The sequence below is a fragment of the Thermobia domestica genome, chromosome 6 (assembly GCF_964235325.1).
Source record: "Thermobia domestica chromosome 6, izTheDome1.hap1.1, whole genome shotgun sequence".
NCBI classification, from domain to species: Eukaryota; Metazoa; Arthropoda; class Insecta; order Zygentoma; family Lepismatidae; genus Thermobia; species Thermobia domestica.
Window position 1 is genome coordinate 56,936,948 of NC_137459.1, and position 16,781 is coordinate 56,953,728.

Sequence of the window (16,781 nt, forward strand, 5' to 3'; positions counted from 1 at the left end):
AGCTAAGAGAGGGGAACTGAGCAGCCGAAACTGATGTCAATTGTGGTGATGCTTGCAGTTTTATACCTTCTTCTGAGCAGCAGTAGCGTTGGTGTTCCTCTTCTAGCACAAGACCAAGTGCTGACGAAGATTTCTGTCGTCTGCTTCATGTAGTAACTCGTAGAAGAGCACGTAGGTTTGTTTATAAATAAACACATATTGATGCTTATAAATATAACCACGTGAGGGATATTACAATATAATCTATTCTAGCACAATAAAAACTATCAACTGCCTCAGGTTGGCAACGAATGATACACTTTTTAAAGCCATAAAAATTCGTCCTTGATTTCCTCGAAAGAAATATGCATAAAAATGTACCCTTAATCATGCCAATTTATGATGCTCGATGTGTTCTACTGACATTATATGCCTTAATCCTTGGACATTAAGCAAAAATTAAAATGCAAGAGTTAATCATAATTTTAGACTGTATCTCACTAACTATACTGTGCATTGTCATCTTGTTAGCGTCAGGTTGAAAAACTTAATTAGTCCATTCTTCAGGATCAGTTTCATCTTAATAGGTCACGTGGTTATCGTGCAGCATCAATTAATTTTCAAGTTTACAGAAAAATCCATTGATCTCGATTTTCAAAAAAAAGAAAGAAAAAACTGCGAATGTGAATTTATTTATACTCATTCATATCGTTTTGTTTAGTTGAATGAGATCCATCGATACGTATATGTCTCACCTTTGGACTTTTTTTTTTCGGTAAACTCTAATAATATTTATAACTATTGCAAATTGGTTACGTGGCACAGAAATAATAATAATAATAAAGATTGTCATTCACATACAAAGAACAATTGAAAAATTAGCTCTAAAAAGGGAACATACATACAATGGCAACTTTCGGGAAATGAGATTTCAAGATTGCATGCAATTATTAATGTATGTTTGTCACAAAATAATTAATGACTATTAATCTAGGAAATGAGTAATACATTCTCTAAATATGGAATAAATACAATATGTATGGATTTGTCTGTTCCTATCCTGATATGAGGTATTTTCCTAGCGTGTTATAAACACTTCTTATATAGAACGCCTGAAACCAAAACACATTTTATTTATTTACTAGCAGCGTTCACCCCGCTTCGCTGGGGTCACCCCGGAACGCAATAAACTTTGTTACTTACAAGGGACATCACCCAATTGTCCGGCTCCGATTTCAATGAAATTTTTCTACCTGATAGAGGACATATATGTATTATTTTTGATGACAGAAATTTTTGCCATCGTGCATGTTTTCTATTTTTTATAATTTTTAAGAGTTGTGATGTGGTTATTAGAGATTACTGCAGAAGTCCCTTACTAACCTTTGTAAACGTAACGTTAATGAAAGAACAACCATGTAGATACATATAAGGCCTAGGGGGAAGTTGTATGGTAGGTATGACCTTGATGGCAGCCATCTTGAAATCCGCCATTTTGAATTAAGGTCAAGTTTTTTAAATGGGAATGGGGTAATATGATACATAATTTCGGGCTAGAATTTAATTAGGAAGACAATGGTGAAGCTAGTTTTGAGATACACCTATTTGGGGAAAAGTTACAGGCACTTAATTGTTCACTTACTACGTGCGAAAGTCCCTTACCTCCGCTTCTAACCCGCGTATTAATGATAATAAGTGGATAAACGCTTCGATAATACATATTATGCCTAGAGAGAAGTGATACGGTAAGGGTATCCTTGATGGCAGCCATCTTGAAATCCGCCATTTTGAATTAAAGTGAAGTTTAAAAATGAAAACCATAGAATGTGACACCTCATTTTAATAGCAAATTTTCCCAAAAAGCCAATGGTATGCTTATTTTTGTTCTATAATTAACCAGTGTGAATTTAGGACTGCTTCTAATGTGCACCAAACGTCCATTATTCGATCTTTCAAATTGGCAACACTCCTAACTTTCACCGCATGTTTTAAGATTCCAACTGGCACTCTGCAATTGTTGCCATGGTTCATGTTTTCTAAATTTATTACATTTTTTAAGAGTTGTGATTTGTCAGTTCATGAATAGTGTTGGGATAAGCATCCAGCAATCTTTCTGAATTTTGAAGGCTTGCAATGTAATTATTCATTTTAAACGAGAATACATGAAGAACCTATGGACCTATGTGACGTAAAGAAATACAAATGAAATTATAACAAATTGGTGTTATACGAACACCAAATTATCAGGAAATGTAGGCTACATGCTGCGCAATCGAAATACAATAAAATATTTTTAATAAATGCAACATTTAAGAAAAAGCAGCAATGCTAGAAAATATCAAAGAGGCATTATATGACTGTTCCCACAACATTGTTTTTGCCATGAACATAATATGAAAACAGGTAACTTCTTTATAAAGAGGTGTAACCTAATTGAGTGCCCGATCAATACTGATTATAAATTTTACAACCATGAACCATCGACAACAATCGCTAGAAAACGAATGACTTTTTTATCTGACTAGCTAAAAAATTGCCATAGAAAATAAATAAATAAATATACAATAAAGAAATAAATATAAAACAAAACAAAAGACTCTTGATTTTCACACAATCATATTTCGTTTTCCTTTTTCAAGTAAATTTTCATTTTATTTTTCGTCTCATCTACTACACAAGCTACGTCTTCGGTATTACCTGAATGCAAAGTTGGAGTTGTTTCGTTGTGCGATGATTCATGTCAGTAAACGAGTTTTTGAAGACCAGGTATAGGAAATAAATAATTACATGGCAAGTCTTCAAAATTCAGAAAGATTGCTGGATGCTTATCCCAACACTATTCATGAACTGATAAATCACAACTCTTAAAAAAAAAATGTAATAAATTTAGAAAACACGAGCCATGGCAACAATTGCAGAGTGCCAGTTGGAATCTTAAAACATGCGGTGAAATTTAGGAGTGTTGCCAATTTGAAAGATCGAATAATGGACGTTTGGTGCACATTAGAGGATACCCTTACCGTATCATTTCCCTCTAGGCATAATATGTATTACCGAAGCGTTTATCCACTTATTATCATTAATACGAGGGTTAGAAGCGGAGGTAAGGGACTTACGCACGTAGTAAGTGAACAATTAAATGCCTGTGACTTTTCCCCAAATAGGTGTATCTCAAAACTAGCTTCACCATTGTCTTCCTAATTAAATTCTAGCCCGAAATTATGTATCATATTACCCCATTCTCATTTAAAAAACTTGACCTTAATTCAAAATGGCGGATTTCAAGATGGCTGCCATCAAGGTCATACCTACCATACAACTTCCCCCTAGGCCTTATATGTATCTACATGGTTATTCTTTCATTAACGCTACGTTTACAAAGGTTAGTAAGGGACTTCTGCAGTAATCTCTAATAACCACATCTCAACTCTTAAAAATTATAAAAAATAGAAAACATGCACGATGGCAAAAATTTCTGTCATCACAAATAATACATATATGTCCTCTATCAGCTAGAAAACTTTCATTGAAATCGGAGCCGGACAATTGGGTGATGTCCCTTGTTAGATAATTTTTACTTTTTCGCTTTCAAGTGATATGATAAAAACCATAGAAGATTGCAGTAAATGTTAACATTATATCGCCTGTCATTTATGTTAACCCGCCGAGTGACACGGTCATGTGGGTTGCATATAAATACGGTTAGATTTAGCTATGATGAACTAACAAAGGATTTCTACGTTATGGACACTTGAATGGTCAATTATCTCAAGACACTGGTAATTAAAAATTAAAGTGATATGATAAAAACCATCTAGGGTCCAAATCTTAATAACCCCCCAAAAATGAAAGAAATTGGTTCAGCCGTATTAGCGTGATGAGCTAACAAAGGATTTGTACGTTCTCTTTTATATATATAGATTGTGAGATATTTATTGCACGTGGAATATAATAAGATCATGATGTTCAGTTTGCTCAGTCTATTCATGCGGTTCCCCTCTTGTCTTCAAAACTATCGTGGGCAGGATCTTGTTTTGAATGACTAGAAACCTCTTCATGCTGACTTTAAATAACCTTAAAATGAATTTCTGACATACATTTGACTCGGAAATATTTACTTTTACTCTGTAACACTAAATACAGTGAAACCTTCCATAATGGACACCTCTATAATACGGACAGATTTTTTTGGCCCGGCAAAAATATATGTTCTCTTACGGAACAAAACCCTCCCTTTTACGGACACTCTCAGATACGGACGCGGATAGTCCTCCCCCCCCCCAAAAAAAAAAACCGTTTCAATAACCTCTTCATAACGGACAGGAATTATTCTCGGTTCTGCGATATCTTACAGTGGACAGAAAAGTCTTTTCCCCGCAAGTGTATCTATCATGAGTCTAGACCATCAAACAGAACAGCTTCAAGCTGAACTTTTTTTTTCTTTTTTCTGCCCGCAATGAATTGCTTTCTGGTGGAAATCCTCGAAAACCTTCAATAAGCAATAATATTCATGCAGGTCAGTCGTATGGCCAAGAATTCTATGCGAAAGATCTTCCCTTCCCTAATATATTTGGTCCTTTTTCCTCTGGGCCTTGCATCTTTCCCGACAATTTCATAGATAACAAAGCAAACACTGTTTGTTTTACAATAACATTTTTAACGAACAATGTTTTCTCTCTTACTTTTTTGGAAAAGCAAAATTTTTCTTTTACTTATGGTATCGTTCGCAGTACATGAATATATTAACACATCCCTCAGCAACAATATCGTTTAACAGAAATGAGTTTCTCCTGTGTTTTCGTATTGAATTTTACGTATTTACGCTCATATATAATGTATTTACTGCATATTACTGCATACAATTACCGTTGTGAGAAATTAAATTTCTGTATCCTCTCTGTAACGGACACCTCTCAATAACGGACAAAAATTCATGTCCCATTGGTGTCCGTTATTCAGAGGTTTCACTGAATAATAGGTTTCTATTCTGTTTGTTTTTCAACGGGTTCACTGTAGTTTGTTAAGAGACTCACTTGGTATGCAAGCCTGCAATCTTTAACTTCTTTGTTGGAGTTCATACACGCTCCAGTATAAAGTACACAACTGTTTCTTTGTCACGCTTTTCCAGGTCTGTTTCAAACTTTCTTTGACTCATGAAAATGTATTTGCAACAATCAACTGCCAGACCTAAACCTGTGGTCAGGTTTTATTTCTGCTTTTCTCTTTTTACTCCGCCCTTCTATTCACTTTCGTTTACAGGTATCTTTCCACCAAGTATGATAACATTTAATGATGTTTCTAAACTAGTGGTACTCATCTTTTAAGTATTTAATACAACATTAATATTAAAAAAAAAAAAAAAAAAAAAAAAAAGATGCATGTACGAGATCCTAAGCTTTAATATTCATTTGATCGAACAAAAGAGAACTAGCACACACGAAAATTAAAATATTTCAGATTTTACACAGAATAGCACAGAATAATGTGGCGATACCCTTAAGGGGTTCTCCATAAGAAAGACATATACGTAACGGTGTGTACTCTTATTGGAGCTAACTCCTCAATTATTAGAATTGGATGCACATGATTTACAGTAGAAAGAGAAGTACCTAATTTTTCACCACTTATGTCATCTACTTTCAACTGTAGTTCCTCTATTTGTTTGGATTTGGCTTCTAAATCAGTCTTAACAACGTTTACGCTTTCTGTTAATCTATTCACTTCCATATCGTATCTCATTTGCCACTGCACCACTTCACTCTCCAAAGACTGCCGCACTCCCTCCTCAGATGCCTATTAAAAGGAACACGAGTAAATACGATACTTTAATAACTACAATAATGAAAACAGTAATAATAATAAACATTACTAATCCTATTTATCAAGCTTCTACCACTTTTATATTTCGCACATATTATATTAATCTTTATTGACCACGTTGGTGAGCTATGGACTTCTACGAAATAATGCACCCAAAACTTTCTAGTCGTCTATATGAAAATGTAAGCATGAATTTTCGTTAGCACCCATGTACAGCAATCCACCCGCTTCTGCCTCAGATTTACTATTAACTTACATTAAATAGCTATACAGACTTCACTTATGGATGGGAGGGATGCCACTGCTATTGTACAAAAGTTAAACGTAAATTTTTGAAAACCTTTAACGCAAAGCACCAATGCCAAGAGCACTTTTCCAAAACCCCACACGTAAGAAATTGGTATAGGAAATATTTCACACTTGCCATACTTGAATCATGCCTGGCAAGTTAAGAAGCTCGCTTTTTCACAAGTACGCACTAAATTTTTCCTAAGGTTTCTATAAAACATATTCTATGTCCTCGAAAGGGTTTAAAAAAAAATGTGGAATAAAACTCAAAACAAAAGGCTCAATCAAAGAAATCAACACACCCAAATTTGCGAAACTATAAATCGCACACCCGGTGGAAGAGTGTTACAACTCAAAAAATGGACATTTTGAATTATCATTGCTTAAAAGAGAATAGAGAGAGAGAAGCGAGCTCTACCTGCTGGTATTTTCGCACAAACGTAACTAAAAAATTAAGCCCTAGATGGCAGAAATACCAGTATTCCAGGGAGCGATTTTGATAGGATAACAAACTTTAAAAGTCATGTTCCCATAAATGTGTAGTTTTGACTTGTAACACACTTCCACCGGGTGTGCGATATATATATATATATATATATAAAACAAACCTTTTTCAAAGTGACTACTTTTCTAAATGCACCACACTGAGTAATTTAAATTGGTCTTACCGATACTTCTTAGAAGTGTTTACCACAAACCCTTAAGTAGTATTATTGCGAAAAATAATTTCAGTGAAAATGTGCTTCTCTTCAAGGCTAATGAACAAAGCAATATTTAAAATATCCTTCAACCAACACCAACTTTAAGTAGTAAGAATATTTCCTTTAGATCTACAAGGAAAAATCAATTATTCGCACTTTTGCTAGTGCTTTTATACCTATGCAAGGTGAGAGAATTAATATTTGTGTGCATCTTTTATGATTAGGTTCCATTATTCATGCTTATTATTTTGTTATTTCAAGTGATATCAACATGACTGTACCACTTTCCATTTGTACGAACAAGAGCCCTGCACGGCCCGGCCCTGCCCGTTTCAAGTATATCAAACTGAACCGGGCTTGAACCGGGCCGCGCACATTCCGGGTTGGACACAGATGCTATAGGGCCGAACCGGGCACATGTATTCCCGCGCCGAGCCGGGCCGGCCTGATTCGACCCGGACACTGTAAAAGACGGATCGGAAACTGTCAGCCTATGTTAATCGTAATGTGTTTGGGAAACTGACTCTTTATTCAAGACTGTCAAGTACTGTACTACTACTACTACTTCTACTATTATTACTACTGCTATTATTATTATTATTATTATTATTACGACCACTATTAATACTACTACAACTGCTACCACTTCGTGTCAGAGTTGACATGTCTGGTGGTACACAATTTACCTTCTAAAGACAGAAAAATCGGAGAAATGTTAGTTATTATGGCCGGTCTGCGTAGAATGTGGCCCGATGCTTGATCTATGAGGAGCAACAGTGGCTAAGTAGGTAAAGCACTCATATCTGGTGCTAGAGGTCGTCGGAACGATCCCTGCTTGTGCTATGTGCTTGTGCTATGCTAAGCTTTGTGGTGGACAAACACCGTGTGCGTGATAGTTTTCGAGTTGGTCCCGTTTCCTCCCACTGTTTTCATTCCACCAATTCATCCCATAATCATCCATACGAACTGAGCTCTAGTTACCTAAAGAACGTATAATAAAGTCAAATTCTTGACCTACTAAGTAGAATTTGGTACGCTGCCGTTAGACCATGGAGGCCGGAACCGTAAACTGGCGTGTTCATAAGATCAGCGCAATTTGTAGTAATGTTCAATTAGCAAGGCAGATACCAAATGGTGTTACATGTCCCTGTATTGTTTATAGTATGATACTACAAATATAACAAAATAAAATGATCAAATAAATCACCAAGACGCCAGGGTCGATTAGGAGTTCCTGGAACGGTTGTAACACAATGACAAATATAACAAGTAAAAGAGCTCTATGGCGGAATGTGAGGAAGTAAATAAAAAAAACTCAACACAACACTGTTGAACGAAATATACTAGAAACGTCAACTGAGGGATAAATGTATATATAGCAGCTAATGGAACTGCCTCTTAACATCTATATATATAAAAGAGAACGCACAAATCCTTTGTGAACTCATCACGCTAATACGGCTGAACCAATTTCTTTCATTTTTGGGGGGTTATTAGGATTTGGACCCTAGATGGTTTTTATCATATCACTTTAATTTTTAATTACCAGTGTCTTGAGATAATTGACCATTCAAGTGTCCATACGTACAAATCCTTTGTTATTAGTTCATCATAGGTAAAAATAAACGTATTTATATGCAACCCGCATGACCATGTGACTCGGCGGGTTAACATAAATGACAGGCGCTATAATGTTAACATTTACTGCAATTTGAAAGCGAAAAAGTAAAAATTATCTAAGTAACAAAGTTTATTGCGTTCCGGGGTGACCGCAGCGAAGCGGGGTGAACGCTGCTAGTCACATATAATAGAAGGGATAGTTGATAATCTATATATATAAAAGAGAACGCACAAATCCTTTGTGAACTCATCACGCTAATACGGCTGAACCAATTTCTTTCATTTTTGGGGGGTTATTAGGATTTGGACCCTAGATGGTTTTTATCATATCACTTTAATTTTTAATTACCAGTGTCTTGAGATAATTGACCATTCAAGTGTCCATACGTACAAATCCTTTGTTATTAGTTCATCATAGGTAAAAATAAACGTATTTATATGCAACCCGCATGACCATTATAACGAAATACTTTAGTTTGTATAATATTTACCTGTACCGTGGGCAAAAAGTGCTCATAAATATGTAATATACTTAGTAGAATGTTCATTTTAAATTAACAGAAAAGAAGAATGTTTTTAATATATGTAAGAGATTATTATGGGATAGTTGTGGCTATGTACATGTTATGTGTTGACCTAGTCAAGTAAATTTATGTATTTTACGGTCTTAAAAGGAATATTTAAGACATATCAAGCAATAAAGGTGAGACTAATAATCTTTGAGTATCGGAGTTGATTTTTTGCATAAAGAAAAGTTATTATCGTTTCGTAACTTATATTTTACCAGACGGACCAGGTTGACGACGCTTTTCTATAGAGTCGTTATAAAAATTTGGTTTACGGAACCCGGGATCTTTTGAAAATTCAGTTCCCGAAGAAGGAAAGTAGGGCTGAATTTACTTGGATATTACCATTTATGAATACAAACTTAACCGTATTACGAAGCGGTAAGGTCATCAAACGAAAAATGGATAGTGAAATAGTGCAACAGGAATCTAATACCAGTAATCCAGGTGAAATTAGTGCAACACCAAGTTTGTCATCTGAGGATCGACTTTTGTTAGCTGTGCAGCGACAAATTATGCAAATGACGACTGAGATAAAACAAACCATGGAACAGAAGCTCAATGAATCTAACACAAACATGGAACAGAAGTTCTATGAAGCTAACCAGACCATGGAACAGAAGTTCTATGAAGCTAACCAGACCATGGAAAAGAAGATAGAACTGAAATTTAACGAAGCTAGCAAGCAGTATGAAGAATTAAGTAAACGAATAGAACGGATAGAACTGAAATCAGACGATACGAAACAAACAATCGTCCAGGTGATGAACGACATATCCTCGCAGTTTGAAGAGAAGTTAAAAAGGTTAGCCGATGAGTGTCAAGAAAAGCACGATCATCAAAATCATGAAATCTGTGCTGTAAAAAAGGATTTAACGTTAATCGAATCTTCCGTTAAACATCAAAAGATCCAGTTGGCTACTATGCAGGAAGAAATTAAAACGTTACAGGCTAGAGATAATATTTATCGCAATAATCTGGGCAGTGATCGCTTCGAGTTTCCCCGATCACCGGATATAAATACGCCTTCGCCGGAATCTGAGGAGGATATTATATTAGAGGAAAATTGTCCGAAGATCACTGATGAACGAAATATAAATGGTATCATGACACAGCACGCTACGGACCGGAACAATCACACCACAAGAACAAGGAGTGAGAAAAGAAAGGTAAAGCTAAGTGTCAAGATGAGCGAAATCAAAGCCATGAGTAAATTTAGTGGTAAGTGCAATGAAAATGCTAGTTCTTTCTTAGAAAAATTCCAAGACGAATGTAATATAATGTCTATCGACCGATCACAATACATGAAATTAATACCCCATGTATTATTCCCACCTTGTTCCTTATGGTTTAAGGCAATACGTGATCACATTAGTACATATGAGGAATTTAAAGCGGCATTGATCGCGAATTACGAAAATGACTTTTTGCTGGCAAACAGAGATGCCACTCTTAGAAATCAACATTTCAATCCTCGATTGCACAAATCTATTGTAGAGTTTGTTATAAATGTCTATAATGAATTAAAGGTTGTTAATCCCTTGCAATCGGAATCAAGAATAATTGCATCGATTCGCAATTTGCTTCCATTTAAATTACAGCAGATCTTATTTTCCACACAGTGTATGAGTTTCAGTCATTTATTAATGCTTGTACAATGCTACGAAACTCAATACCATGCTATGAATCTAACACAATCAGGAATGGGTAAAAATAAGAATAATTCAGATCATTTGGTCCCTGTTCGGAATTTGAATATCCGAAGTGTGAATAATAATGAACCGAACCTAAGACGAGTATACTCTAGCAATCAAAATGAACAAAATAGACAAGGCTATGTAAGGAATCCGCCTAACCTAATCAACCGAAGTAGACACAAAAATAATAGAAATACATGTCGAAATCCTAGAGATGCTATCAATCCTATGTATAGACATAATCATTGTTCACGAGATGGTACTTCGTATCCAAATTCAAATCACGATGAAAGACAGGTACAACCTAATGTAGAACCTAACCACGATTGTGCGGTACAATGCACTTTATTAGATTCATATGCCAGTGCGAATGTAACATGATTACTGTTAACGAAATTAGGTTAAACCCATGTTGGTTATAGATTCTTGTGAATTTTCGTTTTAAAGTTTGTGTTAATATTAATAATGAAAACGATGATCATAAATATTTGAGATGCATCTAGTTAAAGAGTTAGTAGCACCCAACATTCTTGATCAAATAAATAAGAATGAAAAATAATAATAATAATGAAAAATGTGTTTATTTAATAACAAAAAGGTGTCTTTTGTTTCTGTAAAATAAATTTATTTACTTCCATTTGATTATTCAAACGTAGGTTATGTCTAATTTTTATTCTTTCTTATTAATGTGAAGAATCATAATTCAATTTATAATTAGTTAAAGGTAAAAAAAAAAAAAAAAATTTTACTTTATATCAGATTGATTTGTGTTTAATTGTCAAAGATTATGTTAAGAATAAGATCCATTCTATAAAATCCATTATTCAATAACTACCTTGAATGAAATTCTTCTTTATTTATGACATCTTAGTGCTACTATGTATACATTACAATTGCAACATCTAACTTACTTGTTATACAATGCGCCCGAAAAGAATAAATATTATTTGTCACATCATCGTTTGTAATAATGATCGAAACTAGTAATCTTGATAATTTGTGTTTCACCCTCGTTAATTATATTTCTAAGCGACGATGTTTTTAATGATAAAGAATAAATAATAATGTAATAAAAGAGAAATATTAATGAAATCAAAGATTTATTGTAAATGTATTTATGTGAATGATAATAACTAATATTTTATATATATATGAGGGTTAACAAAAAAAAATAATGAAGATATATACGAGGTGTGATCAAAATATAAAGAACATATGTAATGTACGAACATTAATCTAATCAGACCAGTGGTTCTTGAATATAAAAGCCAAGCCTACTCATGACTTTTATATTCAGTCCCTCTGTCGGGCGACATTTTCTATAACGAAATACTTTAGTTTGTATAATATTTACCTGTACCGTGGGCAAAAAGTGCTCATAAATATGTAATATACTTAGTAGAATGTTCATTTTAAATTAACAGAAAAGAAGAATGTTTTTAATATATGTAAGAGATTATTATGGGATAGTTGTGGCTATGTACATGTTATGTGTTGACCTAGTCAAGTAAATTTATGTATTTTACGGTCTTAAAAGGAATATTTAAGACATATCAAGCAATAAAGGTGAGACTAATAATCTTTGAGTATCGGAGTTGATTTTTTGCATAAAGAAAAGTTATTATCGTTTCGTAACTTATATTTTACCAGACGGACCAGGTTGACGACGCTTTTCTATAGAGTCGTTATACCATGTGACTCGGCGGGTTAACATAAATGACAGGCGATATAATGTTAACATTTACTGGAATCTACTATGGTTTTTATCATATCACTTGAAAGCGAAAAAGTAAAAATTATCTAATTAACAAGGTTTATTGCGTTCCGGGGTGACCGCAGCGAAGCGGGGCGGGTTAACATAAATGACAGGCGATATAATGTTAACATTTACTGCAATCTTCTATGGTTTTTATCATATCACTTGAAAGCGAAAAAGTAAAAATTATCTAAGTAACAAAGTTTATTGCGTTCCGGGGTGACCGCAGCGAAGCGGGGTGAACGCTGCTAGTAACAGAATAAAAATACAACTTCTCCTACGAAACTAATAGTGCAGAATGAACATCGTTTTACTGTATGTCTTTGTACTAATCGAATAGCACAGAAATAGAGTCAACAGTCTCAGGCTTTAGAGCATTTCTCCATTGCTGAACTATATTGCCTGTAGTACGAAAAGCTCTTTCAGTACAAACACTAGAAGCAGGGATGACCAGATAATGACGCGCTAATTTGCACAATTTTGGTAATATTTCCTCTTGTTGCTTCCACCATTGTAGTATATCTAGTTATCTTGGACATGATGGCATGTTGAGGTAGATGTCTACTTCATCGTCCAATTCACCAGAAATTGAAGGTCCATCTTCCCATTCCATTAATTTATTCTTCTTGGTAGGTGTCTCCAAACCGTGTCTGCTTGAGCTACTACCCTTCGCAAGGGAATCAAAGAAGCTAACTGCAGTAAATGACTGACGAAATGAAACGACGTACTTCTGTGTGGACAGATAATCCTTAATCTACAGACATTGCTCGGAGATGACGGTAGTAAGGGCTGAAGGTCTCCACTTTATGATCCATACTAATGTCGACCTTCTCATTGCGAATCTGTTCCACCTGAAACTTAAGTTGCGACATATCATTGGAATCAACTTCACTGTTAACTTTGCAAAGTTTGTTTAGTTTTTCAAACCAAGATAACTACAGCTCAGGCCGCATTGTTAGTTTTCTTTGCCTCCAGTGCTTTGGTGGCATCGTAGAAATCTAAAAATGCAGTAATTTCTTTCATTAAGGATTCATCAAGGCAATCTAAGCGCTGATCTTATTTCTGCTCTTCTAGTATCCGCCGGATGTCGACGACCTGCGAATCCACAAAACAGTGTGTGGCAGCCGATTACCAATCCAGACTTCTTGAGATGTGTAACTACCTTACTAACGCAATCAAAAAGCTTTTTATTGATGGCAGCTCATCTCGGAGAAAGTTATATTGAAAAGCGTTACGCAAAATAGTAGTAATAGTAGAAATAGTGTTAGGGATAGTATTTTTTATGGTAGTTTAGTAGTAGTAATATTAGTACCAGTAGTAGTAGTGTTAATAGTAGTAGTAATAGTGTTAATAGTAGTAGCAGTAATACTAGCAGTAGTAGTATTAATAGTAATTCTAGAAGTAGTAATAGTAGTAGCAGTCGTAGTGTTAGTGTATTAGTAACTACAGTAGTAATAGTAGCAGTAGTAGTATTAATAGATGTAGTGGCATTAGTAGTGGTGGTGGTAGAAATATTAGTAGTCGTACTGTTTTCGTATTACTAGTAATAGCAGTAGTGGTATTCGCTGTCATATTAGTAATGAGTAGTAGTAGTAGTACTACTAGTAATAATAGTAGCAGTGGCAGCAATAGTGGAATTAACATTACTATATTCAATAACTTACACTAAAATACAAATGCTGGGCAAAGCAACATTTTATTATAAAATAATAAATGTGACGTTTTCGGATATCTAACATATCCTTCTTCAGACAATATCAAATTCTGTCTGAAGTGTCTGAAGAAGGATATGTTGAATATCCGAAAATGTCACATTTATTATTTTATAATAAAATGTTGCTTTGCCCAGCATTTGTATTTTAGTGTAAGTTATGGAATTAGCAGTAGTATTCGTAATCGTAATAGTAGTATTAGCAGTAGTAGTTGTAGTATTAGCACTACATACTATGTAGCAGTTTTACCTATCTTCTCTATTACTCGTAACACACTAATGAGTGTAGTACAAGAATTTTACGTCCATGAGCTGTATTGTATAATAAACATGGCTGGACAGAGCAAGCACAGATAACAGCCAGACAGAATAGGGATATAGAAAGCAAATCTTGAGTAACTTTTCACACGATTTTCCCATTCGAAAAGGATAAATAGACATTGCAATGTTATAACGACACATTGCTCATTTTCCATTGCATATTGAAGGATTGACTTGACTTATCAGACTTGGTTGTTCTCAGGCCTGTTACGCGCGGCCCGTTTAGGGTCCGGGCCGGTTAGAGCCCGGCTCGGTATTCTGGGTCGTCTTTGGGCCTAGGTTTGCAGGGCTCTGGCACGAACAAAGAACAAAAAGCTGTGATCCGTTTCTCGTGATCGGAATAAGCACAACGGGTTGAAATTCATTGAAGGCTTTCAGTGCAATATGGGAAAATATTTTACGAAGGTGAAGTGCATGAATGGGTAGAGATGTTGAGAAATGACCAGACAAGCATCTCATAAGAGGAAGAAGAACTTAGACGTCGAAGCACAGCAGTTACAGATTACAACATTGGACGAATACCTGTCATGTTTCTCAGCAACTGACGAGTGTTATGCAATGGAAAGGCGAATTAATTGCAACTTATTCATAGTCTTGTCCATGTGATTACTTATAACACACTTCGTTTTCGTAACATTTACGCGAGGTGGATTCTGAACCGAATGCCAGGAAAGTAAACTATTTGTCAATGCCACAATATGCTACTAAGAGACGAAGCATGGATTCATCACTTTCAATCAGAAAAGACACACCAAAGCACGGAATGGAAACAAAACCTTTCTTCGCTGGTCACGATGTAATTTAAAACACAACGGTCAGCAGGAAAAATAATGCTAACAGTTTTCTGGGATGCAAATGGACCGATATTGGAACATCTAGCCTCCAGAAAGCAGAAAGGTGCTAAGTGCGATTTTCCTTGATTTCTAAGTAAATGCATATCCTGACTACCCATTTCATGTTTAATGTTGTGCAGAAAGGAAACAATAGTGGCAGAAGATAATATGAAAGGTCTGCAGTGAAAACTGAATTCTAGAAGAAAGAAAGAATCGAAATTAATTAGTTTCATTCGTTTTTATTCACCTCCTGAGAAACTTGCATTTTGGCGCTTAGCACCTTTCTGCTTTCTGGGGGCGATATCTCAAAAGGGTACGACAATTAATAGTGCGAGTTATAATGAAGTGTTACGTAGTACGATGAAACCCGGAATTCAAAATAAACACCAAGGTCTCTTGTCTAAACCTGTGTTCTTGTTGCATGACAACAAACATCCTCACACTGCAGTCGACACTGTTGATAGGCTTCAACATGGGTTTGGAATTTCTCAAGTATCGTGCACATACTCCAGATCTAGCATGGACAGATTATCATCTGTTCGTTTAGTAAAGAATGCCTTAAAAGGTCGCAGACTCACTTCAGATTTACGAAGATGCGATGAATACATGACTGCAAGATCAACCAAAAACATTTTATTGTGACTATATTTCAAGTTTGTACAGTCCGCAGCAAAAAAAACCTTCAACATGAGCATGTAAGTTTGTGAAACGACGAAGTATTTTGCTCCAAAATAAGTGTGCAAGGGAGGACGCTGAGGTTTCTCCTGGCGTGATTCGTGTCACTTAGACGTTATGTTAATTCCCTGGACTGTTAGGCGTAGTTTCACAATAAACTTACATGCTCATGTTGCAGGTATTTTGCTGCGGAGTGTACATCGTTGTACCATACACAGTGTGAAACCAGAGGTTGAACACTGAAGCAACGAAATGTTCTCTCCTGTTCTGATAAAATATAAAAAGAGAATGCTGATAATAATTGACTTACGCTCGTACTACCCAACATCATTATTTTTTTAAAAAAAAATAAATCTAACTTGTACGTCCCACGGTTATGCTGCCTTGGCTGAAAGAGACAGTGAGGATGAGAAATAAATGGAATGGTGGAATGAAGAAAGTGAAAGAAAACGGGAAAACCCACGCACACGATGTTTGTCTTCCAAAAAAGTTCACTTGGCGTGAGCTGTGATCGAACCAGGGGCCCCATCCACCAGAGGTGAACGCTCTACCATTGAGCCACCGCGGCCCACCCAACGTCATTAAAGAAAACACGTTTAGAATTTGATAACATACTCATATGAAAAGCAAACTCTATTACCTTGCTCAGTATAGCGGTCAAATAAATGAAAATTCATAACCTCTGCTTTACTTGTTCTAAAACCATTGCATCTCTCATATGAGGGAAAATTTTGTTAGCTTTTTCATCTCATGACACACCATAAAGAAACGTAAAAGCCTGAATTAGAGGAAGAAAGTAAAATCTGTCAGAATA

General features: G+C 35.4%; 1 protein-coding gene across 1 annotated transcript in view; it reads right to left on the reverse strand.

Moving 5' to 3' along the window:
- Positions 1–16,781, reverse strand: part of LOC145688015 (uncharacterized) — a 79,380-nt gene that overhangs the window by 9,494 nt on the left and 53,105 nt on the right. The window contains exon 15 of the mRNA XM_081761684.1: positions 5,589–5,772. Coding sequence (XP_081617810.1) covers positions 5,589–5,772 — 184 coding nt within the window. The remainder of the gene's footprint in view (positions 1–5,588; positions 5,773–16,781) is intronic.